Below are 27,529 nucleotides of genomic sequence, written 5' to 3'. Positions count from 1 at the left end.
TTCAGCAACCGGTAAGAATACAAAGGTCCTGAGACCTGGGAGTATATGTATGTGTATGGTATGTGTGTGTTTATGGTGTGTGGGGTATGTGCGCTGTGTGTGTTTAATATGTGTGTGTGTGTGTGTGATGTGTGTGGTGTGTCTAGCGTGTGTATGTATGGAGCATGTATGAATGTGTATATTTGTGTGTTTATGGTGTGTGTGTAGTGTGTGTGTGTGTGTGTGTGTGTGTGTGGTATGCTTCTGGTCTGTCTACAAGAAGACAACTTGCTGACATTGGTTCTTTCTTCTACCACGTGGGTTCCTATTGTCAGACTTGGGCTTGGTGGCAAGTACCTTTATCCACTGAGTCGTCTTGCTGGCTCTCACGATTCTGAAAGACCAGAGTACTCAGACAGATAGACACGCTACATAACTTGTCCAAGATTACATAAATACCTTGGCCATATTTTATTTTCCTTGTTGTCACAGTAAGAAAATGATCTTACAGTGTTAACTGACACGGCTACAGTCTGACGCATCCACCAACTTTCAACAGGACTCGGTAGTGGGCAGTGAAGGGGAGACATAGGGGCAGCTTAGTAAAGGCAGCTGAGTCTTTGGGCTCACGGATACAGAGGGCTCTGCATGGGAACAGAAGGCTTTCCTGGTCATGTTTTGTTTCCTGAGGTCTGTGCTTGCTCTGGGCCTCAGTGTACCCAGCGGGTGCATTGGGGGTTTCTTGTCACTTGGCTCAGTTCAGTGAGACCCAGAGTCAGGCTAGTCATGGTACTCAGAGGACCCATGGCTACCACATGACATCAGCCATAACCTGTTACCACAGGTGACTGACAGCTGCTTCATTAGTCCTCTGCTCCTGCCTGGTCCTGGCCCAGCCGCCAGGAGGGTCTGCACTGGGTTTGATACTGGGCTTCTGGGATTTCTCCTGATCTCTGTCAAAAATGCAAGTGACAACTGCCTGGGAAATAGTTGTGACAATTCACAAAGTAGTTTACAGGAAAAAAAAAAGGCTGAATTTTTATCTCTAGTGTGCACGCTCACCTTACTTTCAATCCAAAATTAAAAATCTCTTCAAGGAAGATGTAATTTGGTTCCATTTTTAACATTTTTATGATATGCACTGGATTGGAAAATGTGCCAAAGATGCTTTTTCTAATAACAATAATCTAGTACAAGGACAAATGGATTTGACAATTCTCAGGTGAATGAATTCTGAAAGAACAAGAGTGTAGAATTCACTGACTTGAATGTACATTACTGATTGCGCCAGAGTAGGAAACGTCTATTGTTATACTATATTTTCTTGAATTAGTATCTTTTTCATTTTTAAGCATAAGCAAATGACATGTTGAACATTTTGTTCTAAGACCCAATATATCTCCCAAAATTATTCCGACTTATTTTACTAAATTATTCCGACTTATTTTACTATTTTTACAAGCAACACTAGTGTATGTGTGTGTGTGTGTGTGAGAGAGAGAGGGGGAGGGTGGAGGGAGGGAGGGAGGGAGGGAGGGAGAGAGAGAGAGAGAGAGAGAGAGAGAGAGAGAGAGAGAGAGAGAACGGTACAGTTCACATGTGGAATTTAGAATTCAGAGAGCAAGTCTTTGTCTCACATCCTGTTTAAGACAAGGTTTCTTTGTTGTGTTTCTGCTGTGTATGCCAGCCCACAGGTCCTGGAGATCTTCCTGTCTCCCCCTCCCAACCCATCCTGGGAGCACCAGGCTTACAGATGTGTACCGCTGTTTCTGGTTTTTATGTGGGTTCTGAGAATTCCAACTCAGACCCTCATACTTGAGGCAAGTGTTTTATTTATTGGCCTATATTCCCAATACTTTTTTTGGCATTGAACAAAAGGACAAAACAGAGTTTAGGAAGCGAGACCCTTCCGTTCTAGTGGAGTGCAAGAAAGTATAGCTATTAGGGAGACAGCTGCCAAAGCGATTTGTGTGGTAACCCTTGGCTTCAGGAATCCTGGGAGGAAACTTCCCATCTAGTCATCCTACGCATACTATACTGATAAGTAGGGCGTATATATATATATATATATATATATATATATATATATATACACACATACTTACATATATAGCCATAGTATTGTCTGTTAAAGGAAAAGACTGGGACAAAGGATTATATAAACTATGATTCTCTCTCATACTGGGGAAGTATGAAACTAAAAAGAATAAAGTAGGATGTATATATTCTCAAAGATCTCTGAGATATAATGACACATGAAAAGACCAAGATGCTGAATATTGATTAAGAAACAGGAATACAGAATGTTAAACGTATGGGGTAGTTTAACACACTAACTAACTAACTAACTTAAAACACAGGACAGGCAGGCATGGTAGATCATCACTTGGGAAGCTAAGGCAGGAGGATTACCATGAGTTCAAGTCAAGCCTAATCTAAGTCCAGAGTAAGAACCCATTGCAAACAAAACAAAAGGAAACAAAAACAAACAAACAAAACTACTGCTAACTATGTAAAAACAACTGAAATGAGGAGACTGGTTGCTTCTCAATGTACATACCATTCTCGTGTGTGTGTGTGTGTGTGTGTGTGTGTGTGTGTGTGTGAATGTATTCCTTATTTCTATTTGTAAAAAGAAAATTAGAATCTTCTCTGAAAATTTCTTTTGATGAGAAGACATACATGCACAAGAGAGCACCGGCTAGCAGAAGAGAAAGTGTACGGCATTCACAGAGAAAGGAGACTGAACCAAACATGGGCTTGGACCAAGAATCACAGACCCTAAACCGCAGCCTGGTGGCAAACACTGTCTTCATCGGCTCTCCAACAGTGCTGGCTCAGAAAGGACATTTCAGATACCGTTAGTTCCAGAATCTGCTTTCTCCTTTGAGATTTAGCAAGGAAATTAGATGTTCCTCACTTCAGACAGTTCACTAGTGCCCTGAAAAGCAAGGAAGGCATTTCACATTCACAGGAGACATGGAAGGTGCGGCAACTGGAGGCTGACTGAGCTACTACACTTGCAAGTATGACTGTGATGATTTGAGAATGGCTCCCAAAGGCTCATTATACACACACATACATATACACATACACATACACATACACATATACATACACATACACATATACATACACACATACACATACACATACACATGTGTGTAAATATGTACATGTATGCATATATATACACAAATAAAATGTATATATACACATGCATATATACATACTTACATATAATTTTAAAATATTATTTACTTTTAAAAGATGCAACCATATTTCCAGCTCCAGACTCATGTATTTGAAGGCCTGTTCCCCATTTGACAGAACTGGAACTGACTGGGAAGAATTAGTAGGTGTGGCCTTGTTGGAGGAGGAGTGTCACTGGGGTGGGCTTTGAAGTTTGCAAAAGCCCAAGATAGTCCCAGTCTCTCTCTGCCTCTTGCTTGCAGATTAAGATGTAAAGTCTCAGCTACTGCTCCAGCACCGTGCCTGCCTTCCTGCTGCCATGCTCCCTGCTGTGATGTCATGAACTCATGACATCTAGACTGTAAGTCCCAAATAAACTTTCTTCTCTAAGTTGCCTTTGTCATGGTGTCTCATCACAATAGTAAAGTAACTAAGGCGAAGGATGATGGGAATGGCCACCTCTGCGACCATTATAAATGTGTCATTATGGAACGCACATGCTCTGCTTCTTCAAGTTCCTTTTGTAGCTAGAACCATGTGTGTCAACACTCATACCCCACACCTGACCTTCTGTATAGCCACACGGGCTGCTTTTGAGTGCTTGCATCTCAGAGGCGAATCCTAGGACAGCTATCTGTCTATCACCCGCCTCTGCGTTCTTCCCTCCATCCCCTGTAGATTCCCTTCCTTCTCCCCAGTGGTCTGGACAGGTGTGTGTATAGCAAGAACATCAGCATCAGTGAATTCTAAGCATGCATGAGCACACAGTGTTAAACAAATGAAACACAGGCGTTCCTCACCTCCACGCCACGCCCCTTTTGTCTGTCACTTGGCCTTCCTGCAGCCTTGTAAGTAGTCCCTTACCTTTTCAGCACTGGTGGAAGAAAACTCAGTTCTACTCAGTTCTTTTAATTATGACCGCGTAATTTAATTGGCCCACACGAAAAAATATGAAGTATAGCAATTTTCATCCTGAGGGCTTCAGTCTATTTTTCATCCTTGAAGAGCTTTAGAGTTCAGCTGGAAGCTTCTCTAAAGCCAAGGGCCATTCTCCTCCTTACTTGAATCATGGATGCCTACCTAAGACCCTGGCCATCTGGTGTGCTGCTCTCCCAGTTACTTGAAATGGACACAGCTAAGTAGTTGACCAAGTGTCGAAAACTCATTCAATCTTGTCGAGTTACTAAATGTATCTCAAGATACTTCCAATTATGGTGTGGCCAGCATTTTGAGAGATGGGCTTTGTGGATGCTGTGATGTAAATTTTGTTGGTTGTTAAAAAAGAATTTTTCTTTTCAGATTCATACTAATTTTTTTTTTAACAATTTAGAAAGTTTCTACTCCTAATCTTCCTGGTCGTGGTCATCTTGCATTACCATGATGGTGAACAGATCACAGATAAACCTAGCCAGTTTACCTAGAAACGGGCAGACTTGGGACATATCACTTTACAAAAATAATCTCAGAGAGATTGTCTGGAGAACCTCACCAACCCAGTTCCAACTGCTAGAGAATGTGGTATCTGTAATCAGTGCTTCTAAACCGACATTTGATAGTGTGCCTTACGGCCCACAAGGAATGCTGTCTGGTATATCAGCAGTGGGGAAATACTGAAGCCAAACTTTATCTCTTTCTGTATATTTTGAGATTAATTTGACTGTTTGAAATTTTAGCCTGATCTATTATTCTGGGAGAAAGAGATGTTTTCAAAGAAATGTTTTTAGGTGTTTTACATTTAAAAAGTAGTAATTTTTTCCATGTCCTATGATTTCAAAAAGTTCAACAAACCAGGTGGCCCTTAGTGCCAATACTTGGGAGGGAGAGGAAGTTGTATCTCTGTGTGCTAGGGGACAGCCTGGTCTACACAGTGAGTTCCAGGCTAGACAGAACTATGTAATGTGGCCTTGTCTCAAACAAACAAATGAACAAATAAACAGATTAAAAAACTCCCCTGGGATTCTAACTTTATCACTTGCCTGTCAGCAGAGAATCTGTGTAACCTGAAGTCACGGCTCCCCACAGTCTCTCTTTCTCTCTCTTTTCTCAGATGCTTAGCCAGCATATGAGTTGATTTAGAAATTATCCAGATGGAGAGAAATAACGGATTTTCTTGAAAGGTCAAGAAGTGTAATGGGCAGTTTATAATAGGCTACATGTGTCTCCAAGGTTGAATTAGAAAAAGAATTCTACTTAGCAAATTCTGCCTCATTTATAGTTTAGTACTATGTTCTGGTATACTGCTCCAAACTTGTTAATTAAAATATAAATGTATTATGAAGAATTATGTTAAAAGTGTCCATTTAGTATATACTTATCTATATACATGCAACAGGCGTGTATATATGTGTGCACAAGAATGCATGTGAGAATACACAGAGGGGTGCTTCTCATTACAGCTGAAAGCTATCTCAGTGCCTTTTCATGGAGTGAGATGCTCTCCAACCCAACACCACAGTGTGGCTGACTCTGGAGTGTGATGCTGAGATGAAGCAGGCAGGCACAAAATAGGTCACATGAGTGGAATCTACAGAAACGAGACACCAAAGAACACGTTCACATGGTTAAAAGTCAGGAAGGGGATTTCTTCAGAGTTAGGCTGGTGACTGGGGCTGTCTTGGAGCTGAAAACATTCTCTCTTGGTTATAGTGATGCACATCTGTTCACTTTGTGGATGTGATCCAAGAGACATCACCGAGCACATTTTTCAGTATTTATTCTGTTACAGGATATCTAGCTTGAATTATGGTACTTAGCTGATGGGATACTACTGTAATTTTTATAGGGTTGGCTTATATAAGCAAATAAAAAAATCTATAGAAATGGTTGAGGAAAGACCCTTTAAAATAAAAATACTACTTAGGTAGACTATCATATCATCTGCAAATAATGATAGTTTGACTTCTTCCTTTCCATTTTGTATCCCTTTGACCTCCTTATGTTGTCTAATTGCCCGAGCTAGTACCTCAAGTACAATATTGAAAAGATAAGGAGAAAGGGGGCAGCCCTGTCTAGTCCCTGATTTTAGTGGGATTGCTTCAAGTTTCTCTTCATTTAGTTTGATGTTGGCTACTTGTTTGCTGTATATTGCTTTTACTATGTTTAGGTATGGGCCTTGAATTCCTGTTCTTTCCAAGACTTTAAGCATGAAAGGATGCTGAATTTTGTCGAATGCTTTTTCAGCATCCAATGAAATGACCATGTGGTTTTTTCTTTGAGTTTGTTTATGTAGTAGATTACATTAATGGATTTCTGTATATTGAACCAACCCTGCATCCCTGGGATAAAGCCTACTTGATCATGGTGGGTGATCGTTTTTATGTGTTCTTGGATTTGGTTGGCAAGAATTTTATTGAGTATTTTTGCATCGATGTTCATAAGGGAAATTGGTCTGAAGTTCTCTTTCTTTGTTGGATCTTTGTGTGGTTTTGGTATCAGCATAATTGTGGCTTCGTAGAAGGAGTTGGGTCGTGTTCCTTCTGTTTCTATTTTGTGGAATAGTTTGAAGATACACAACTTCAGCAAAGTGGCAGGTTATAAAATCAACTCAAGCAAATCAGTAGCCTTCCTATACTCAAAGGATAAGCAGGATGGGAAAGAAATTAGGGAAATGACATCCTTTACAATAGCCACAAACAGAATAAAGTACCTTGGGGTGACTCTTATCAAACATGTGAAAGATTTGTATGACAATAACTTCAAGACTCTGAAGAAGGAAATGGAAGAAGACCTCAAAAAATGGAAAAATCTCCCATGCTCATGGATAGGCAGGATTAATATAGTTAAAATGGCCATTTTGCCAAAAGCAATATACAGATTCAACGCAATACCCATGAAAATCCCAACTCAGTTCTTCATAGAGTTAGAAAGAGCAATTCTCAAATTCATCTGGAATAACCAAAAACCCAAGATAACTAAAACTATTCTCAACAACAAAAGAAATTCTGAGGGAATCAGTGTCTCTGACCTCAAGCAATACTACAGAGCAATAGTGTTAAAAACTGAATGGTATTGGTACAGTGACAGGCAGGCAGATCAATGCTGGATTGAAGATCCAGAAATGAACCCACACACCTATGGCCACTTGATCCTCGACAAAGGAGCTGAAAACATCCAGTGGAAAAAAGATAGCCTTTTCAACAAATGGTGCTGGTTCAACTGGAGGTCAGCATGCAGAAGAATGCAAATTGATCCATCCTTATCTCCTTGTACTAAGCTCAACTCCAAGTGGATCAAGGACCTTCACATAAAGCCAGATACTCTGAAGCTAATAGAAAAGAAACTGGGGAAGACCCTTGAGGACATCAGTACAGGGGGAAAGTTTCTGAACAGAACACCAATAGCTTATGCTCTAAGATCAAGAATTGACAAATGGGACCTCATAAAATTACAAAGTTTCTGTAAGGCAAAGAACACCATCAAAAGGACAAATTGGCAACCAACAAATTGGGAAAAGATCTTCACCAACATCAGATAGAGGGCTAATATCCAATATATACAAAGAACTCAAGAAGTTAGACCCCAGAAAACCAAATAACCCTATTAAAAATGGGGTATAGAGCTAAACAAAGAATTTTCATCTGAAGAACTTTGGATGGCTGAGAAGCATCTTAAAATAAAAATACTAGTGAATTCTAGACATAAAGACACAAAACTTACTGTGAGCAAAACCCTCACTGGGACCCAAAATCCTCACTGGGATCAGGTCCTTTTTTTTTTTTTTTTTTTTTTTTTTTTTGTACTTGCTGCAAAATTCCTTTATCTGACATAATATATATATGATATGGAGGTACAATATTCCATACTTGGAAAATGCACATGCATCCAGGCAATGAATTTGGACAGTGTGAACATGCTCAAGACTTTTATTGTTAAAGGTAAAGACAAATAATAAAGTTCCCCGTCGGTTTGATTCAGTGGAACTATTTCGTAGCGGGTATACTTTATGTGTAAACCCTACAAGAATGGGAAATTTCGTCCCATTGTTCATAGGTGAACTAAAGGTGCAAAGTTAAGCAAAATATTCTACGACAAAGGTAAGTACCGCATTTTATCATGTTAGAATCTGGAAAATGATGATCTCAGATGAAGTCAGAAATAGAGAGTGGTTACCAAGAAATGGGGGACAGAGTGGGACCAAGGGTACAGAGGCAGCTGGGGATGAGCAACGTGTAACGTGTTGGACCCTAAGGGCGTCCGACAACATTTAACTGTGGGCCTCAAGTGAGAGGCCAGTGTTGCAGGCAGGGAGGATTCTGAACGCCGACAACACTCGAGGGTGATGGATGCAGGTAACGGGATTCAACCATCACACAATGTGTGCGCGTGGGTCCTGAAGCACCTCTCCACTGCGTCAAGGCATACAGGAACCACACGACGACGTAAAGGTCCTTTAAAACGCAGGACTTTTGATTTTACTTTAATAATCAGGTTAGACATTTCTCTACCCTCTGCCTGTAAATGTTTCTATGTTTTCCTTTAAATTCCAGTGCATTCCTAAGCCTAAGGAAGGAAGTCAGCACAGACATCGTTCAGTTGTGTCAGGCCCAGCGCGGTGTCTCTCTCTCAGCGGACGTGATGGGTGAGCCACAGACACCCACACTTTTGCATTGTGTCTAGGGACAAGTTGCCTGGCCTTTCAGCTGCTAAATGGAACATTATAAGACATTAGTTATTAGTTTGGCCACAAGTTTTCCACTGAGAATGTGTCTAGGCAAGAATCCATCCAAGAACTCAGCCTTCTCTCTGTTTGTTCGTTTACATCTTATTTTCCATGTTTTATTCTGTCAGTTTATCTCACAATCATGACAATGAATACGGGATGCGTGAATCCTGCTTACTCGGCACTCGGAGGCAGTGTACAAGCCTTGCGACAGAGTCAGTGTTGCGGAGAAATCTCTGCATAGTTCACATTTTCCTTAAGAGCACCTTATCTCCATTCTAAATAGAGAACTACACTGTTGGGGGCTGTGGACTGCAGCTCAGACTGAGGTAGAACACATGTCGGGCATATCTGAGACCCTCCATTCCATTCCCGGTGCCACAAGTAGATAAGTGAAGAAATTAAAGTTTAAAAACGGGACCTGAGAAGGAGGATAGATGACCTCTGTCACTGTGGTCTTCAGAGCCATGTTTAGGGGACAGTGGTGGCACTGGCTACACTTCTCATCCCAGGAAGTTCCAGGACAAGAACACTGCTGCTGGCCGACCCTGCTGCTTGCATATTACCTGAACTCAAGGAGATTTACGTAAACATTCTGGGCATTATTTTGTCATCTAACAGTTGTTTATCGCAAGTTTCTTAGGGAGAACACCTTAGTGAGCCTAACAGAGAGTGGTGAAAACACTACGTTTTAGACAATGTCATTCTCAGAATGAATTTCAGTATATGGGCCTGCGAGACGGCTCATCAGGCAACGTTGCTTGCGGCCAAGCCTGCCAACCTGAGTTTGATCCTGGTGACCCGCATAGTGGAAGGAGACTGATTTCCTCGAGTTGTCCTCTGACCACCACACTTGTGCAATGGTACGAGACCACACATAATAAATAATCAAACAAACCAAAATGCAAGTAAATGGCTGTGAGAAGTTGGGCACATGGACCGTCTTTCATAATAGCCCATTTCCGCTTTATTAATATGGAGAAGCTACTTAACATAGCAGCTGGATGTCCTTGGTAAAGCCTAAGTCTGACCATTCCTTACCTATACACACTGTCTCGAACTTTCGAGCTCATTAGGAGAGAAAAGCCCCAGGCTTTACAAAGCGTGGCAGAAGACAGACGGATGGCTTTTCTTCGACTTTGTCCAGGGCACTCCTGATTTATGACTATTACCTACCCCTTGTCACCCTCTCTTATCCCTGTCACCTCAGCACCACTCTAGCCTCCCACTAAGCCATCATGATCCTTGCTTTCCTTTAAGTTTCAAGGCACAAGCTTATCTTGGGGCCTCTGAATTTGCTGTTGCTTGTGCCTTGAATACTTCTGTCTTACAGTCAGCGAGGTTTGCTCCTTCACCCCCACATGTTTCCCTTCTTCTCTTTTCCTTTCTTATTTTTTTAACTTTTTTATTTTTTATTTTATTTTATTTTATTCTTTTTTGAGACTGGGTCTCATTTAGCTCAGGCTGGGCCTTAATTTTCTATATGTAGTTGAGAAAGACCTTAAACCCCAGAGCCTCTACCTCTACCTTCCAAGTGCTAGGACCACAGGTGTGTGCCTCCACAGTTTATCTATCTATCTATCTATCTATCTATCTATCTATCTATCTATCTATCTATCTATCTACTATCTATCTATTATCCATCCATCTACTATCTATCTATCTATCTATCTATCTATCTATCTATCTATCATTCATCCATCTACTATCTATCTATCTATCTATCATCAACCTATCCATTATTTAAAACAACATTTAAATTTAACTGTGTCTTGATCATTATCTCTCCCTGTTCCAAGTCCTTCCCGATCCTCTCCCTCTCCCTATCTACCCAACTTCAAGTTCTTTCTTAAAACATCACAACAAAAGCCAATCCCCCCCAAACAACAAACCCCAAACAATACAACAACAAAATTCCAAAGCCCAGAAAACAAAATAAAATACCCCCAAAGAAAAAAAATGTGGTGTTGGAGACAAATCCTGACCTTCGGGCATGCCAGACAAGACCTTCCGTAAATCACATCCTCCATTCCCCAGATAAACTTTTGTCCAACTGTGATTTATTTGGAGCCCTGTCCTCCACCCACTTCCTAATGAATGTCTTCTTCTCTCTCCCCTCCTCAGCATCTGCCCTGCATACACGTTTACTTATTCCTCTTCTGTTTCCTGTCATGTCTAAGCTCTGTGAGGATGAGAGTGTCTATCTGCGATGTTTGTTATTACTTTCCCCGATGTCTTTATCATATAGCAAATGAAAAAAAAATTAAGGAAGAAAGCCCTAATGAAAAGCAATAATCAAATGGTTAATTATCTTTTGCCTGTGAATACAAGCCTGAATTAATTGGAGTCCTGTTTAGTTTTAACCGGCCCCTCCTCTGCCCACTTTATGTGTAGAGTGTCTTGCCTGCCTGCTCGCCTGTCCAATGAGGGCATAAGAGCGTGTTGGAGGCCCGGAAACTGGAGTTACAGATGGCTGTGAGCTGTCATGTGGGTGCTGGGAATCACACTTTGGTCCCTTGCAAGAGCAGTCATTACTGCTAACCACTGAGCCATCTCTCCACTCCAAGTTTTGTATTTGAGTAAGAGTTACTAAAGTGTTGAGGCTTGCTGCCATTATTTGTGCTTTTATTCTAAAGTAAGCTGTTTAAGAAATCAGAAAGCTAGAGGACCTAAATTTACACTAAAAGATGTGCAGTTGATGAGACTTTGTGGACGTGTCTGATTCTGATGAAACTTTGTGGGTGTGTCTGATTCTGATGAAACTTTGTGGGTGTGTCTGATTCTGATGAGACATTGTGGGTGTGTCTGATTCTGGTTCCCCAAGTCACAGGCCACAGCAGGGGGAGCTTCAGACTCTTCAAACTCAAATGAGAAATTTTGGGGTTCAAATTTAATTGCAAGGCCACCAACAATTTACACTGAGCAATAGATTTAGTATTGTGTTTAGTTTCTGCAATTAACTTCTTAGTGCAGAACAGTTTCTCTACAACAACTAGTCCTAGTTAAAAACAAAACTGTAGATAGAGAAACTCACCATCATTACTCCCAAGGGATCGTGGTGGATCCAGCATCTCACTGTGCACAACTCATTCTAAGCAACACCGTAAGCAGCATGTAAGCGTGCACTGCAAAACCGCATCAGAATGAGAAAGCCAGGCCACAGGCTTTACTGAGAACACTGGAATCAAGGCAGAGCAGATCACACACACACACACACACACACACACACACACACCCCTCCCCCACATACACACATCACACACAGAAGAAACCTCCCCACATACTACACACACACCTCTACCCCCACATACACACACCACACATAGACACCTCCCTCACACACTACTCCCTACATGCACACACACACACACACACACAACCACTCCCTATACACACACAGACACACACACACACACTTCCTCCATCCTTCTCCCCACATACACACACTACACACAAAAACTTCCCTCACTAACTACACAACTATCCCCCCCCCCACCACCACATGCACACATACCACAAATGGTACATTATGTGCAAATTATTTTCTAGACTGGTTCCACATGTGTATTTTATGTTTAGTATGGAATAAAGCAAACTCTGGTAATGAGGTGAACTCTTTGATGGAGGAATCCCATAAGGCAGGACTCCATTTACCTCTCAGTATTTCCCAATAGTAATGGGAACCATCTTCCCTTCCTTGGCCAGGGGAACGTTCTGCAGTTACGGATGGCTTCCATCCCCCATAGTTGAAACAGGAAAGCTGTGCTGTGAGGCAAATGCCAAGGATTAGCAGAGCAGACCCACATGAGAATAATTATGTAACGTGACCATGAGAGAAAGCAATGAGGTTCCCAGACACAGGAAATGAACAGTGAGAGGGGAGGCAGAACGGAGCAGGGTTCTGAAGTCTGTCCAGACAGCAACTTCCTCACAACCAGCAGAAATTGGCTAATAAATTATCACTCTGTCGTTTCATACATTTATTCCTATAGAAGCCACTTAGATGGAGTTTTGCAATGTGCATGTTTTCACATTGCCAGAAACTTAACTCATTCTCTATTCTCCAAAGAGCAAACGAAATGTTTTGTCATGTGAATGTTGATTTTAATATTCTAAATCACTTGTAGGTTTAATATATTTATCTAAATCACATCACAAATATGTTTAATTAAAATCTAAGTTTAAGTATGTTTATTGCATGGTAATTGTGGAAAGACCCTTGGACTGACTATACAACCCAAAAGAGAGAGGAAATCATATAACATAATTCCTGAATCACAGGGAAAGAGTTCTTGGCCTCCAGAAACAAAGGGATGGGGTCTGTCTTGACACAGTGTGCTGTCGTGCTTCTCACAAAGTTTTCTCAGATTTATGAGCCCTAAGTCATGCTGATTTGCAGACGTGGGGAGAAGAGTTAGAAAATCAAGATATTTAGTAAACAAGTCTGCTTTTAGGTATGGGAGAAAAAGTCTAATAGAGTCTGTCTATCTATCTATCTATCTATCTATCTATCTATCTATCTATCTATCTTTCTATCTATCTTTCTATCTATCTATCTATCTATCTATCTATCTATCTATCTATCTATCTATCTATCATCTATCCTCATTATAAACCATTTTATCTCATTACAAAATTATATATATATATATATATATATATATATATACACACACATACACACACACACACACACACACACACACACTCATTCATCAAATATTTTAAGCAAGATGTAGGAGGGGCAATGATGTTTTGAACGAAGGCATCTTGCCTGAAGGAGCTCACAGGCAAGTAAATAGCTTGGCGAGCATAAAGGGAGCATGCGTTTGATGTCCCCATAGGGATAATGGAGGATGCTGTGGGGGGGCACATGGGGATAATGGAGGATGTGTGGGAGCACATGGAGGGCAGGAGACCTAGTCTGGGTCATGAACAGCAGCTGGACAGGGAGATGCTTAAGTTGAGTTCTGAAATACAAAGTGTAAGAAGCCCAGAAGAGGCTCGAAGGAACATTATTTGAAGTGGATGGACCACCTTGAGATCTTGGGTAGGTCAGGTCCTTGAAGCTTGGAGGAAGAGATGCTGGACAGGACGGAGAGATGCTGGACAGGAGGGAGAGATGCTGGACAGGACAGAGAGATGCTGGACAGGACGGAGAGATGCTGGACAGGATGGAGAGATGCTGGACAGGATGGCAGATGCTGGACAGGAGGGAGAGATGCTGGACAGGAGGGAGAGATGCTGGACAGGAGGGAGAGATGCTGGGCAGGATGGAGAGATGCTGGACAGGACGGAGAGATGCTGGACAGGAGGGAGAGATGCTGGACAGGAGGGAGAGATGCTGGACAGGACGGAGAAATGCTGGACAGGAGGGAGAGATGCTGGACAGGACGGATAGATGCTGGAAAGGATGGAGAGATGCTGGACAGGACGGAGAGATGCTGGACAGGAGGGAGAGATGCTGGACAGGACGGAGAGATGCTGGACAGGACGGAGAGATGCTGGACAGGAGGGAGAGATGCTGGACAGGAGGGAGAGATGCTGGAAAGGAGGGAGAGATGCTGGACAGGAGGGAGAGATGCTGGACAGGATGGAGAGATGCTGGACAGGACGGAGAGATGCTAGACAGGAGGGAGAGATTCTGGACAGGAGGGAGAGATGCTGGACAGGATGGAGAGATGCTGGACAGGAGGGAGAGGTGCTGGACAGGACGGAGAGATGCTGGAAAGGATGGAGAGATGCTGTACAGGACGGAGAGATGCTGGACAGGAGGGAGAGATGCTGGACAGGAGACATGTATGGTTGGGATATTGTACACCAGCAAGGGACAAAGATCTTCACCAAAGGAATTGGTTTTCTCTATAAAACTAATTTCATGGTTTATAACACTACAACTGCAGTGAATGGAAAAACTACTTCTATTTGTTTGAAGATACAGTGAAAGAGAAACAGAATGATTACTACACAGGGAATTTAACTTGGAGAATTGGATGTGTAGACCACAGGTGCCTAGTCTATAAATGAAGAATCCTTTTGTGAAATCATCATCATCATCTTCATCATCATCAACAACAACAACAGCAACATCACCATCATCACAATTATCATCATCACCATCATTTTTTCAATATCACGATCATCATCTGAAGAAATCTGTTTAGAAGCTAATTTCAACAGCCGAGGCTCACGTCAATTCAGAACAAGCATTACTGAACATCTATGTTTGAGGCAGCTGATATATAAGTCATGACAACTTCTTTCTGAGGGACCGACTGTGCTGTGAAATGACATGGATTCCATGAGTACAAGATGCTGGAGCTGGGGAATCTGGAGAGAAGGTGGCTTTGGGTCCTCACCCTACTCACACCCTCTGCCAGAGACACCCTGGGAGCTGGGCTTCTCATCACAAGCCCTCTTGACATTTCAAACAGAAGCCATGTTTGCTCGCCCTGGCTGCTGCTCTCTGAAGGGGTGGCCCACTGAATGCCGCAGAGTCAGTACTCACCACAGTTACTGCATTCTGTCCCTGAGATCCTCACCAATCTACTTTTTGCTGTGTGCTAAATGGGGCGGGGGTGGGGGCGGGGAGGGTGGGGCGGGGTTCTTCACCTGAAGAACATGCCCAGTTTCAGCTTGTTGCTACCAGAGGACCTGTGCTACCAATTTCAATTTTCTCGACCATAACTCTCATCCATTTTACCCAGGTTTTCTCGGACATATGTTTTCTACTTAAAAGGCTAGGCGCAGTGGCTTATGGGAACATCTGGGTAAATTATTATCCAGAAACTACATTCTGCCAAGCTTTAGCCCACCCACAAACCTCACTTTTGAGGTTTCTACTTTATTTCAAATCATAACTTATATCCTGACAGGCTACATTACCTGATGTAAATACAATCTCACAAGTAAAGGAAAAAAATCATTACACTCCGTGTTTCTATCCAATACGTTAACTGGGGATTAGGTTTGCTCCTCGGCTGCAGAGAAGGTGTTTGTACTGTGTTGCCACCCTAAGATGCAAATGCTCTGTGAACACTGTTAATGCACTTGGCCATGTTTTATTTCCTGAATTTGGGATATTAGACAATGCATTCTTCTGACAATAGATTCTTCTGAATCCATCTCTAGTGTACCCCATGTGGTTGTAAGCCTGGGCTTACAGAAGAGCAGAAGAGCTCTCTCCCTCCCTCCCTCCCTACCTCTCTCCCTCCCTCCCTCCCTCCCTCCCTCCCTCTCTCCCTCTCTCCTTCCCTCTCTCCCTCTCTCCCTCTCTCCCTCCCTCCCTCTCTCCATCCCATTAGTCTGCTCTTCAATTATGATATCTGATTTTTGAGCAACTAAAAATTAGAGTTGTCCTTTGCTGAAGTTTGTCGTAGCTGTCCCTCATCAGTGCCACTTGCCTTGTGTGTCTGAAATCCAGAAGGCGCCTGGCGTCCGTGTGCTTTCTGTGTTCCATCTGCTTCTCATTTTGTTTTGTTAGATTTTGTGATTTTTCTCCTGTCACTCACGGGTGAGTGTGTGCACGGAAGCAAGGTCTGGAGCCATTTCTCTTAACGTCTTTGACTTATTTTTTCCTTTAATGACACAGCTCCACTCCAGACCGAACCCAGCTTTTTATTTAAGATCTTTAAATGTCTTGACAAAAACTGACAATTTGGGGTCAGGCTCACTGATATGTGTGTGTGTGTGTGACATATAATATAACGCATATTATGATATATGACACATATATATGTAATATGATATGTCCAAGCTCACTGAGGTTGAATATCCTTTATAATTTCTCTCCCTCACCCCCTCTCTGCATACATATGTGCTAATAAGCAGGTACTGTATGGCAGAGTTTGGGAGCCTTGAGAACACAGGCCTCAGTGGTACCAATGCGAGTTCACTGGCCTACTGGAAGAAGTGATGGCAGAACAAAGCTAAGGAGATGCTGTGGGAAGAACTCTGAAGAGAGTGAGAACAGTTAAGGAACTTTTAAAACTTGATTGTGCAGTGGCCTCTTTCAGGTCCACAGACCATGGAAGCCACCACGGCCACGTGCTTGGCCGGTGCAGATGGGAACAGCTCAGATATGTGGTACTTGTTTCCCAGCAGTTGCTTGCTGGGACACTCCTCTACAGACCCTTCCTAAGTGAGACCAGAGAGGCACAACGCTAACAAACAGGACAGTAACCATGTGCATGCAGGCACCGGCCGAGACCAGAAGCAGGTGCTGCGTCCCTGGGTGGAGTCCCCGGCTGTGGACTGCTTCGTGAGTGCTGCGGAACAAACCCAGGTTCTCTTAAGTGCTCTGATCACTGACCCATCCTTCCAGCCCAAGAACTACAGTCTTTTGTTTGTTTGTTTTGTTTTGTTTTGTTTTTTTAAGACAGGGTTTCTCTGTATAGCCCTGGCCGTCCTGAAACTCACTCTGTAGACCAGGCTGGCCTCGAACTCAGAAATCTGCCTGCCTCTGCCTCCCAACTGCTGGGACTAAAGGCATGCACCACCACCGCCTGGCTAAGAAGTACAGTCTTAATTCAAGCAGTAGCCTCCAATCGAGGGTTAGTGCCTCAAAGCAGGCTGTGAGCTTAGCTATATCAACTTTCTGCAGAAGAAACCTTCTGGTGCATCACATAGGGCATGCTGGACTGAAAGGCCTAAGAACAAAAACGTAAAATGTATGGATAAAAGAAGCATTTACACAGTGCTTCTTCCCCAGGGAGACAGTTACCGGGTCCACACGTGTGTGTGTGTGTGTGTGTGTGTGTGTGTGTGTGTGTGTGTGTGTGTAGCGTCTGAGGTGGCTGGGCCTTGACTGGACACTGGGACAGGTGCAGCAGACTTTGCATACATGGGTTTGAAGCATGTGATTCCTGGATGAAGACATACATTGATTACCCCACACATGTGTGTCCCCTATGTTAAACAGACGTAGTGAAACTGAAGGCCTAAGAGCGGTTGACTCACTTTTAAGCAACAGAAAGCATTTAAAGAATCCTACAACTTAAAATCTGTTTATTTAATGAAATGTGAGTGGTGGGTTAAAAAATGTATCTGATGTGACTGCTAAACAGAATAGTGTGTGTTACTGTGTGTGTATGTGTGTGTGTGTATACATGTGTGTGAGTGTGTGTATATGTGTGTGTGAGTGCAAGTGTGTATATATGTGTGTATGTAAGTGTATGTATATGTGTGTGTAATATATACACGTATGTAAGTGGGTATGTGGGTGAGCTTGCCCATAACAGGTACAAAGGAAGATCAAAGGTTGATATTAGGTTGTCTTCCTCAGTTGAATCTCTAACTCTTTTCAAACACAGGATCTTCACTGAACTTCACGTTGTGTGTGTGTGTGTGTGTGTGTGTGTGTGTAATTGACTGGCCATCGAGTGCCTAGGACCCACCCATCTCTACCTCACAGAGATTACAGACATACGCCGCCATGCCTGGCTTTTGCACATGTGCTGGGGATTTGAACATGGGTCCTGGCACTTCATCCTCAGCCCTGAAAAACTCAACTAGTTAAAGAGCCTGGCAGGTCTGTCAGGGACTCTCCCCTCAACCTCATTCTTCTGGTAATGAGGCTGAGGAAGAGCTCAGGGATCCAACCTCCGTGAAACCTTTTCGCCATCTTCCTGGCTATGTAAATGCAGCAATTAAGAGAGACACAGCGCTGACCTAGTGAACTAGATGAACCTAGAGGCATCCAGGTCTGATATGGGAGAAAATTGAATCCTTCAGGCAGGAGGCAGGAGGGGGAGAGCAGCGGCCAGCCTCACACTGTCTGGAAGGATTTCTCCTGACTAGCCTGGGTAGAATTTCAGAGCAACAGCCAGAGGTCACATATTCTGACCTAAAGAAGAGTGTGGCAGGCAAACAGGGAGATAACTCTTCTCTGCTGTGGCCTCCAAGCTCAGAACTCTCCTCTGAAGAGGACTGAGGCAATTACGTAAGTTTAAATAGTTTGAGAGATTTAATATCTAAAACACATATTGGTCCAGTGACTCACGACATTTAAAAAAACAGGAATTGAACAACTGTAGTCACGGGATACGAAAGTACCATGATCAAATGCCCATATTGCTTCAATACAGATAACAAGTGACATCAATCGTGAGAGTCCCCAGAGTGAAGAACTGCGGAGTTGGGTCGCCATGTATGGATGTCCGTCTACTGCTATGTGAACGCAAAGAAAATTATAGTTGGATTTCCACAATACTCAGAAGTCTCTCAGCTAATGTGACTCAACCATGGAGTAGAAAGGAGACTTAGAGTGGTGACTGGCAGGAGTGACTCAAAGATAACTAGCCCCCATCCTGCCCCCAGCTCCCCCACCCATCCCCCACCCTCAACCCCCTCGCTCAGCTGCACCTATTGCTTTGCACAGGTTGGGAATGTACAGAAAATGTTTCAGTTGGAACAGAAGCAGGGAGTTTGCTCAGGGGTGGTCAATTATTCTCTTGAAAAAGGAGGAGCTAGTTAACCAGTGCCGAAGCATCGAAAATCAAGAATTAATAATAATAATCAGTTGAAACTAAAGAGTCAAATTTTGATCAAAAGCGATAAAAATCTTTTAAAATCTCTCATTAAAGAAGGAAACCACTAGAAAATGAAGTGGTAAGCACTCACGACAACTCATAAATGGAAAATTAAGAACTTTTTAAGAGAAAAGGCGAATTTTGATGATAAACAACATTTTAAATTAATTATGCATTTTCAACTGTGCTTCACAGTTTGGTTTTGAAACTGTTTTTATGTTCAAACTGAACTCCTGGGCATTCATACGTATTCCAAGGGAAGAAATACTGTGTCGTCTTTTGATTGTTCCTCGTCTACTGTCTCTAGCTTTCCAAAAAGTACACCTACAATTTTGAAAGATTTTTAACATTCAAAAAAGTATCAATCCTGTGTAGTGGTACATGCCTTTAATCCCACCACTCAGGAGGCAGAGGCAGGAAGATTTCTGTGAGTTCAAGGCCAGCCTGGTCTACATTGGGAGCTCCAAGAGAACCAGAGCTACATAGAGAGACCCAGTCTCAAAAACAAAACAACAAAACCCATGCGGTCATCTTTAGTGCTAGGATGCTGGTGCCTGTGGTAACTTCAAGTGATTTCACTATGATTAAAGTGCGTCTTCTAGAAACAGGGGAGGCTACTCCAGGCTGCTCTGCATCTCATAATTTAACTGACAAAAGTAGTTTAAAGTAATATTTCAGAATTGTGTTACTTACAACAGAGTTTTTTTTAACCTTCCTAATACTGTGACCCTTTAATTCTCGCGTTGTGATTAACCCCCAACCATAAAATTATTTTGTCTCTACTTCATAGCTGTAGTGTTGCTACTGTTATGAACTGCAATGTAAATATCTGATATATAGGATATATGATATGAGACACCAAGACACCTAGATTGAGAACTACTGACCTAGAATCATTTGTTCCTGTGGCAAGGGAGGAGGAAAAGAGTGAGAGGAAGAGAAAGAAGAGAAAGAAAGAAGAGGATGGGGAGGAGGAAGGGGAGGAGCCTGACTTGAGACTAGAGGAGGCTGGGGGAAAAAGGAGAGAAAGAGGAGAAAAAGGAGGGAGAGGGATCAGGGGGAGGAGAAAGAGGGGGATAGTGAACGGGGGGGGGGGGGGGTTAGGGGAGGAGGAGGGAAAGAGGGAGAGGGAGGAAGGAGGAAGGAGGAAGGAGAGGGAGGGAGTGAGGAGGGGAGGATAAAGGAAGAGGAGGGAGAGTGGGAGGAGGAGGAAAAGGTGGAGAAGGAGGGAGGCAAGGAGGAAGGCAAGGAGGAAGGAGAGAACAAGGGGAAGAGAAGGGGGAGAGGAAAACCTGAGAAAAGCAATTTCTGGTTCAGGGTGAAGACATTATTTAAAATGTGGCACACATATACCAATTTTTGTTTGACTTTCACTGTACTTAAATTTTTCTCAAGGATTTTTCCCTTCACAATGACTACAGCAAATATGGAATATTTTGTTCCCATCGGATTTAGTTTATTTTGGTTAAAGAGTCTCTAAGGCAAGGCAATCCCGGCCACGTTTGTCCACGTCTTTTCCCATGAAAACGCCAACTTTTCTCCATTGTCTTTGGGGCCCTGTGGCTTAGCTCAGGGCTGGGCACACATTATAGCTCAAAGCGGGAAGGGGTTATCAGGCCGATTTTGAATGGCTTCAGTTAGTGTTTCAGTCCTGGCCTGCTATCGATGGATTTCATTATCTCCGAGTCTGAGAGAAGCTGGCAAGGCCGTGTGCTTTAGCCACGCACCCAGAGACTGAAATAGAAGCTGTCAGCTCTGCTGTGGCTAGCTGCCTTGAGCAGCACCTCAGGGAGAGATAACTGAAATCGCAAGTCTATTTACCTTACGTTCTTTGGTAGCTTGGTACGTCTTACCTTAAAAACTGTGTTTCAAACAGTTTCCAGTCATGGATTGCCCCAAGACTCACCAAGGATCCAGGAAGCTGACGCCTGGCGTGGGGACCTACTTTGGGCAGTAGGAGCATATTAAGGGTGGCCCTGGAAATTCTGTTTCATAAACAACTAAGTTGGAAAATAGTCTAATACACAACAGTAAAACTCTTAAAACATCAACAAGCTGAAAGACAGCAGAAGTAAACCTCCCAGCCAGAGCACAGGGGAGAGTCAGCCGTCGAAAAAGCCCCCAGGAGTTCCCTACCTTAAACACGTTGATGGGGAGATCAATGACCACGTAGATAAGGTCTCCAAGGGCCAGGCTGGCTATGAGTGCATTGGGGCCATTCCTCATACACTTGTTTTGGTAAATGATTCTTAGTAGAGTCGCATTCCCCACCATTCCCACGATGAAAATGGTACAGGATATCACAGTGTTGATATATTTGAAAGCTGTCGTGATTTTAGTCTGCTCTGGGCAATAGCCGTGCATTGAGCCATTACTAGGCAGGGCCAAATTAGGAGGTCGATGGGTAGTGCCCAGAAAGTTGAACTCTGTCCCCGGAAAAGGGGTGAAGTCTTCCGTGAGGCTGCTCAGATTAGTGCTGTATCTCTCAGGATTGTCAGCGATTACGCCTCCCAGCAGGGCCAGCCAAAAGGACGCCGCAAGGCAAAAGACATCCTTCCTCATGTGGAGTTGAAGAGACATCTGCCTCATTATGGTGGTCTCACGCCTCTCTTTTTTTCACCTGGAGGAAAAAAAAAGTAGGAGAAATTATTATTATTTTCAGCTACAAAATCTAGCTGCCCTAAAAGATTGTAGTTAATGAATGTTTACTGATTTAATAAAAATATAGGCCAATCAGATCAAAATAGAAAAGACCAAAAATCTATTAAAGCAAGAAATCTCCCCAGGCCTGGCTGTATCCACAGCTATATCTGTATAGACCATAATATGGAAAAAAGATATGTCAGCTTTCCTTTAAAATAACAGCTTTTTTTTCCTCTTTATTCAGTCCAATGATAGCCCCAATCTTCCAGACATGAGACAGAAAAGTCTGTGGTAAGAGGAAACATTGCTTCAGACTGAGGCACAAAATACAGGAATCTAATTCTCTGACTAAAAATCCTGCTCCCCTGTGAGTGCTGGGTTGCATGTGGCAGGATCGGGGGTGGGGGGGGGTGGGGGTGGGGGGTGGGGTGGTGGTGGTGGTGCTGTCTATAGCTTTTAAGTGTTCATTTAAAGCCAACTGTCCGCTTAGCACTGTAGCTACATCTACCTTTCCAAGTTCTAACTGAACGTGAAGCAACGGTTTGCCGCAGGAGTGGCGCTTGCCTAGCTCAGTAAACTCACACTTGTTCCATCTCCAGCATCACAGAGGGAAAGAAAAGATCACTGATGAAGAGATTTAGTTGGAAACCCTCGAAACCCTGCAAAATCCACATTTTTGGGGGTTTTTTTTGGATTTGTTTTTTTCGAGACAGGGTTTCTCTGTGTAGCCCTGACTGTCCTGGAACTCACTCTGTAGACCAGGCTGGCCTTGAACACAGAAATCTGCCTGCCTCTGCCTCCCAGAGTGCTGGGATTACAGGCGTGCGCTGCCACCACCCAGCTAAATCCACATATTTTTAAGTCCCCACTTCTGTCCCTCAGAAACCACCATGATACTTGTCAATGGTGTCCTGTGGGTGACAGGTTTTCTCAGGCTGCCATATTGGTTTGCCAACAGCTATCTGGTGTCTTAGTATCTTGCGAGTCTCCTAACTAGTTAGGACAGAGCAGACAGTGTGCCAAATACTTCATGTGCTGCTGCTGTCTAGTGCAGTGATACAATCAAGTCCTCCACAGATCCTTCAGGAGGACAGGGAAGCTGAGAGGAAGGCTCAGTAGCTCATGAAGGCCAAACGTGGTGAGTCCACAGCTCCGAGGCAGCTTGATCTGACTCCAAAACTGAGCTTTAGCCCCTGGGCAACCCCGCCTCTCTCAGTTTCATGCTTTATTTACCCCAACAACATAGTGAGGATGTCTCCAGAATTCGGATGAGGCAGCAGATTAGGTCGGGTATTCAGGTATTATCAAAGACTGTTTGGAATTTATATGTTTTATCACTTTCTAAGGGCACGTGGTTCGTGGTGCTCAGTAACTCTACATTTCTCCTCTTATGCTTAAAGCCACGTAGAAAATGGAAGGAAGGCTGGTGTCGAGAGAATAACCACCTAAGGTAGACTGCTCCTCTCCTTTGGGTATTTGTATCTTTCTTTTATTAATCTGAAACTTAATTTATGTGCAGTGGTCTGTGTACCTATGGTATATACACCTAATCCTAAATTTTAAGACTCAACTTTTCTTGACTCTGCTCAAGGCGGAGCATATTTAGGAGTCTTGCCAGTTGTCATGGTACATTATTAAGTTCAGGCTTAGTCAATAGGTGGACCAAATCAGAGATCCTGACAGGCCGGAAGAAGTGTAAGGGGAAGAGCGGCTGCAAGTCCCACATGCCTTTGCCTTCCCAATCAGCACATCACATCTCACAGGCTCTTGACTTGAGCATCGCCATTTATACAGACAGGACAACATCTACAACATGCCAGAAGGAGTCTTGAATAAGTGAGGTGACTATGGTTTCACAGCCAAGAGGTGGCTGGACAGTCGCCTTATCTCACAGCTGGGTTGGAGGCATTCACTTGCTGCTGTGATTTCAAGGTGATGGACCTGCCATTTACCTGTCACCCCTGTCACCCCTGTCACTTCTGCTCACCCTTAATTGTAAGTAGTTACGTATTTCCTCTCCCATCTCTTATAGTCCAGAATAACTGGCTGAATTATTAGTAGGCCTACAAGATACCATCATTTCCTTTCCCAGATGGAAACCAGAATGCCAAGCACAAAGCTTATTACAATTTGCATCCCTCTTAGGATAGCGAGGGCAGGCACAATTCTTTTAATTTCTTGATTGCTTTGTGATTAATGGTTCCCAGTTTCCCAGTGGGAATGGAATATTTAGTAATAGTTTTATTAAAAATGAGAGACAGAGGTTTTTCCCATAAACAGAGTAGCTTCACCGTCTATTAGAATCATTCGAGAGGGGACTTCAGGAGCCACTTGGGTTGTCACAGTCACTGCACAACTCAAGGAGAGCTCAGTGGTCCTCAATGCTACAGGCACTGAGAAAGCTACAGCCATGGCTTCCTAACATGGTGTGAGCCAGCTGCCATTAAAACTTCCTTCCTTCCTTCCTTCCTTCCTTCCTTCCTTCCTTCCTTCCTTCCTTCCTTCCTTCCTTCCTTCCTCCCTCCCTGCCTCCCTCCCTGCCTCCCTCCCTTACTTCCCTCCAACAAAGACACTACCAAGAACTCATTTCTCATGGCACCTCTGTCAGCTAACCACATCTAAGGGACATCTGTCAAAAACATGTGGATGACATATTGTCACAGAGTGAAAAACACAAAACCAAATAAAAGAAACCGCTTTCAAATACATGCTTTCCCGAGGACAGATCTGTCGCTCATTTGGGTAGATTCTAGTCAAGCTTTGCCGGGTATCATCTGTTGTAGTGAGCCAGAGCTCTAGAGAAGCAGCTCACATTCAGACCAGAAGGACACGTCTAGGGAGTCAGCATTTTTCCTTTTGTGGGTCTAGAGTTTGGTGGCACACAAGAGCTGATCCCTTACTCTGCTGTCCCTATTTAATGCATCAGATTCTCAGGACAAATATTCACTTGCCATTAGTAATTTGGAAATTCCAACGGCACCCAGACTGCACATGTTTAGGGCAGGCAATTTACATGATATGGTTGCCAAGGTGTTTCACAGTTAGCCAATCTTTAAAAACAGATGAGTTGGTGGCTGTGTGGGAACCAGAAACAACTACAAGTAGAGAAATAATTTAAACTAAGAACTTTTTTTTTTCAAGTTCTCTGTGGTTTTGCTCTCTGGATAAGACAAATTATTCACTCTCCTTGGGGGTATGCTCTGACTTTAATATGCCTTCGCCCCAGGTCTGCAGAAGTCATTGGTCTGCATGAGGCCATTAGGGTGGTGTAATCAGAGGTGGGTTATCTACAAACAGTTCCAGGGTTCTGCACATGAAAGGCAACAAGTGCCCTTTAAAGGACAGGACAGCACAGAGCAAACGGCCCAGACCTCCAACAGCAGCACTATTTCCAACTCCAGCTACCATTGTGGTGTGAGGAGGACTCCACAGAGGTTGGCTCTTCACAGTAAGTGTCCTTGGCTACATACACAGGACGTGTGTGAGGAAGAGAAGAGAGCAACTTCACTAGGAGGCTTTAGCGCCTTGGGCATTGATGCTCCTGAAAGCTCTTGTGGAGGAAAAGACATCTCCTCAAGCCCAGGCTCCCTTTTCCTAAAAATCTGAGTCAAAGAGTCAAAGCTCAATCGTCTTGTCCGATGTCCCCCACCCCCACCCCCCAGCGCTAGTCTCCCAGGAAAGCGCCCCCACACTGGACGTCGGTCTGTCTGGGCAGGTACGTGCCAGGCCGGGCTGCTGTGTTTCAGCAGGCTCTGCACGACACCCCTGCTCCTCCCAGCAGATTGCCCGGGTAGCAACACTGTCTCTAGTCCCAGCCCTGGTTCCCAATTGAAAAGACTTGCACCGACCTTAGAACTCCTCGGACGCAAACGGCGCCAGGTCTGCGCCCGGGCCAGACACGGAGCCTGAGCTGGAGAACACGGACCGGGCGGGCGGCGCGCCGGGTGGCGGGTGACCGGGGCTGCAGCGCAGTCTAGGCTAGGGGAAACTTCCCCGGATCGCCGGTCTTCTCTAGGGGAGATCTCGCCCAGCTTCCAAGCTCCAGCGATTGTCCAGTGGATCGGAGAGAGGCTCCCCACCTCCTAGACACAGTTGCCAGACTAGAGGGGATGGGTGTGCGCGCGAGGCTCCTAAGGAAAAGCAAACTCCGGAGGAACACGCCTCCCGCGATCTTCCTTTGGCTCCACAGGCTCCCAGACCTTCCTCTCGACTCCGGGACCGAACTGCAGCAGAGCTATCCCGCCTGCCCTCAGGGGAGCAGCCACCAAGCTGCAAAGCTGCTGCCCCCGCCAGGCCCCGAAGGGCAGGGATCTTTAACTATTTCCTTCCTGAGAAGTTGGGGGTTAGTCTAGAAGGGGCAAAGTTGAAAGCAGAGAACAACAAACCAGACTCAAGGGTGTGGCAGGTTTTAGGAAGACACTCTAGGCACTCACTCTGAGCAGTGAATGCGGGAGAGCTTGATCAGCAGGGGAAGCCTGGGAACGTGGGCTGCGTCTCCATTGTCCCCTCTCAACTTTGCCTAGCTTCTTAGTACACCTCACCGTAGAGAAAGTTATGGAACCCAGGTGGACAGCAAGTCTTTGACTCAAGTGTGCCCTGTAAGACCGCAAAGCCTTAGCCCAAGGCAAAGAGGGGATCAGGGAGTTTGCGGAAGGGTCTAGGGTGTGCTCAGAGAAATGATCACGTCTGAAAGTTGAAATGACAATGGGGAGACCCTTCGGAAGACAGTGTCTTTATGATTCACTGTGTCAAGTCATAGTAAGATGGGAGAATGGGAGGAGAGATAAGGGCCAAACACCAGGGCTCTTGGGTGTACAGACGTCCTAGAACAGCATTGGTTCCCTACCGTATCTATAATGGAATCGAACCTCAGTTTGTTCGGGGACTTTAGGAGAAGAGGGAGACAGGACTTATATCTCCCCCCTGGGAAAGAATTTTCAGCTTCCTTACAGTGTGGTGACTAGATTTCAAGAATAAATGTCCCAAGAGAGAGGAAATAGAAACTGTCACCTACTTAAGGCCTAGGTCTAGATAGTGGCTCAGAGGAGCTTCTGCTCAATTCTGTTAGCCACCGATCCCAGTTCAAAGGGGGAGGGCACAAGACCCCACACGTCAGGGGCCATTTTATAAAACTGTCACAGCGATCAGCAGCACACCTCGGTGGAAAGGATTTTAATATTCTTCTGGTACTCTTGGAGCAGGCATTACCCTGTCCACTAATCTAGTGTTTATCTAGAGTTTCTCCAGGACGGACCGCAATAATTGTCTCAGTCTGCTCTGAAGGGGTAAGCTTTTGTGGCGACAGCTTGGCAAGCTGACATTATTTTCCAGGAAGAAAAGTCACTGCCTTCTTCCAGAAGACTGCTCATGATTTGGTATGCGAAATGTACTGGATCCCAGGCCCTGCTCACCCCATGATCAGGCACTAGGGCAGCGTACCATCTGTACACATGTCTGTCAGGCTAGCCTTTGTAACAGAATCCCTAGGCTCCCCTACCTCTTGCTGATCCTACTGTGGTATGAACTA

At 44.1% G+C, this 27,529-nt stretch overlaps 1 protein-coding gene across 1 annotated transcript in view; it reads right to left on the bottom strand.

The window, feature by feature from the left end:
* Nucleotides 1–26,319, bottom strand: part of Ednra (endothelin receptor type A) — a 69,000-nt gene extending 42,681 nt beyond the window's left edge. Inside the window, exons 1-2 of the mRNA XM_052166888.1 lie at nucleotides 25,851–26,319; nucleotides 21,496–21,979 (exon numbers count right to left, since the gene is read on the bottom strand). Of these exons, the coding sequence (XP_052022848.1) occupies nucleotides 21,496–21,948 (453 nt within the window). The 5' untranslated portion in view covers nucleotides 21,949–21,979; nucleotides 25,851–26,319. The remainder of the gene's footprint in view (nucleotides 1–21,495; nucleotides 21,980–25,850) is intronic.
* Nucleotides 26,320–27,529: the final 1,210 nt, after the last annotated feature.

This window comes from Apodemus sylvaticus, chromosome 21 (genome assembly GCF_947179515.1).
Source record: "Apodemus sylvaticus chromosome 21, mApoSyl1.1, whole genome shotgun sequence".
NCBI lineage: Eukaryota > Metazoa > Chordata > Mammalia > Rodentia > Muridae > Apodemus > Apodemus sylvaticus.
Note: the sequence above shows the minus strand (reverse complement) of the source record. Positions and strands in the feature narration are given on the sequence as shown.